The 2,724-nt window shown below is 49.1% G+C and overlaps 1 protein-coding gene across 1 annotated transcript; it reads left to right on the forward strand.

Annotated features, from left to right (window-relative positions):
* Positions 1–1,432: 1,432 nt before the first annotated feature.
* LOC119177997 (kinesin-like protein KIF18B) lies at positions 1,433–2,517 on the forward strand. The gene is made up of 3 exons (XM_037429169.1): positions 1,433–1,912; positions 2,029–2,291; positions 2,391–2,517. Exons 1-3 carry the CDS (start codon positions 1,433–1,435, stop codon positions 2,515–2,517), a joined length of 870 nt encoding a protein of 289 aa, XP_037285066.1.
* Positions 2,518–2,724: the final 207 nt, after the last annotated feature.

A 2,724-nucleotide genomic window follows, 5' to 3' on the forward strand; every position in this document is an offset into this window, starting at 1 on the left:
TAGGAAGGTATTCAGCTATTTGTACGTGAAGAATGTCGATACAAAATGGCGGAAGCGAACCAGAAAATTGACTGGTAAGTACTTGGAAAACAGCAGGGGGCCAAACCAAAAAGAATCACCGGTTAAGAAGAAGGTGAAGGAAGCTGAGACCGATAGGTGGAGGATAGGCATGATTAAGAAGTCCGCACTTGAGATATATCGAACTTTTATGCAGGAAATTGCCAAGAAAAGGATATGTGATAATACTCGGGGTAGTTTTCTACTCTTTGAGGCCAGGACGGGAGTACTGCGAACCAAGACATATCGGGCCAAATGCGAAGGGGTGGACACAGTATGCAGTGCGTGAGGAGAGGAAGGAGAAACTGCCGAACACTTGATAATGTTCTGTAAAGGGCTTCACCCTGTAGTTCAGGTTGATGGCGCAGAGTTTTTCAAAGCATGGGGGTTTTGGGGCAGTGAGGGCAAAATAGACTTTAAGCGGGTAGAATTAACTAGAAGGAGGTTATCTGATTGGTGGCTAAAGTCAAGGCACGCGTGAAAATTCAAACCTTCGCTGCAAAGTACGAATCCTCAACCTCATTATTTAAGGAAAAAAATAAATCTAGTTTTTGGTTCATTAAGTATTACGGCTTGGTGGAGCTAGCCACCGCCCGATCTAAAGGGTACAGCCATATCGATCCATCCATCAATCTATCGCTGCATAGAACAGCCATCGCCTTCGCAAAAACTCCGAAGTAAGTCTAGTGCTCGACAGCATGGTATCAATCCCCCCATTTCATTTTCTTCGGAGTTCGGTGGTTTTTATTACATGTGAATCATACATTTTTAGGTGTGATAAAGGATAATGTCTTTGAAAACGACAAAGGCAGCTAAACGTTCTTTCTTCACTCCTGACTACAACTTTGGGTGATGGTAGGGTTCTAAAAGCTCGAATAAGTAATGGAATCCTGTTCTGTTCAATTCATTTCTCGTGAAACGAATCAGACATAATCAAAATGTCAAGTATTTTTTAATATTAAGCACTGGTGAAAAAAACACTGACACAGAATGCATATTCAAACGAGACAACTCTTGTTATTTTAAACAATGTATTATCAAAATGCATGCACACAGAGCAATCCTTTAAGAAAATATTGATTTTGCACTGATAACTAATGAAGGTGCTTTTATTTAAAAATAATGGTCGCCAAGTGATGTCAATCTGCCATGCATGAGATTTTTTATGCTGATTCAGCAACATAGCGTACATTGAACATTAGAGACACGTACATTTAACACGAGAAACGCACAAGACAAAGCCGCCATAAGGCGCATCCATCATTCAGCAGACCAGCGCACCATGTCGGCCACTTCCTTCGCGGACAGCGCAGCCCGACTTCTATAGGATCGTAAACGTACTTAGTTTGTAGTAGCAACAACTGAAGTGTCGACAATGGCACCGTTGCCGAACCGCAAGCAGCGTTTCGCCGACACCGCGCAGTCGGCCCCGAAACGCCGCCGCACTGGCGACAACCCGCCATCGCCCTGGGCGCGCGTGAACGTGGCTGTGAGGGTGCGCCTACTTAACGAACGCGAGTCCGAGACGTCCAGCATCGTCCGCATTGTGGACGACAGGTGCCTCGTGTTTTATCGCAAGGCCGAAGCCGAGCCCTCCTACTTTCAAGGGCAGTGGGCATGCGGGGGTCTCGTAAATGTGAGCAAGGATCAGGCATTCATGTTTGATCAGGTCTTTCATGAAGATAAGGACAATGAGTGCGTCTTTCAGCACACCAACAAGGAGATGCTGACGACATTTGTTGATGGCTGCAATTGCTCCGTATTCGCGTATAGTGCAACCGGTGCCGGCAAGACGTTCACGATGGACCGAGGAGTGTCTCGGAGTGGTCTCCCTGACGGCCAGCGAGATCTACCCGCACGTTGACAAGCTCCGCTCTGAGGGCCAGTCACGCAACGTGGCGGTCGCCTACCTGGTCGTACGCGACCTCGTACGACAACGAGGTCGTCATCTCCAACATTTCCATACACAAGGTGAAGAAGTCTGGGGCACTGTTCGAGTTGCTTCTGAAAGGCAACAGAAACGGGACACAGCACGCCATCGATGCCAACTCGAAGTCGTCATGGTGCCATGCAACCTTTCAGGTTTACGTCACGCAGATGGAGAACGTGAGCAGCCAGAGCAAAGGGATTCGCGTCTCCAAAATGAACTTCGTAGGTCTTGCTGGCTCGGAGCGTGCCACTGCCGTGAACAAAAAGGTCACGGACCAGATACACGAGGGCACCAAGATCAACTTGTTGCTGCTGGCCCGAGGCAACTGCATTGATGCCCTCTCCAAGGGGGGGGGACTCAGTGGTTGCCGTAGCGGGATTCCAAGCTGACCCACATCCTGAAGGACTCTGCGTGGCACGTGTCACACCCTTTGGATTGCGGCCATGTCGCCGTCCATGCTCAGCTACGCCGACACCCACAACACTCTGAAGTACGCCGGGAGGGCCATGAAGATCGAGCTGCATGCTTAGAAAGACGTCCTCAGCGTCAACATACACATATTGATGTACAGCTCGCTCATAGAGGAGTACAAGTAAAAGGTGGAAGGCCTTCAGCGCAAACTCGACAAAGTCGAAAACGAGAAGTCCGAGCTCGAGGCCCAGGTGGTCGAGCTCAGACGGAGCCTCGCGACAGCCCAGGAACATGCACTGCTGCGCGTGCAGCAAACTCACGCTGGC

The sequence above is a fragment of the Rhipicephalus microplus genome, chromosome 1 (genome assembly GCF_043290135.1).
Source record: "Rhipicephalus microplus isolate Deutch F79 chromosome 1, USDA_Rmic, whole genome shotgun sequence".
NCBI classification, from domain to species: domain Eukaryota; kingdom Metazoa; phylum Arthropoda; class Arachnida; order Ixodida; family Ixodidae; genus Rhipicephalus; species Rhipicephalus microplus.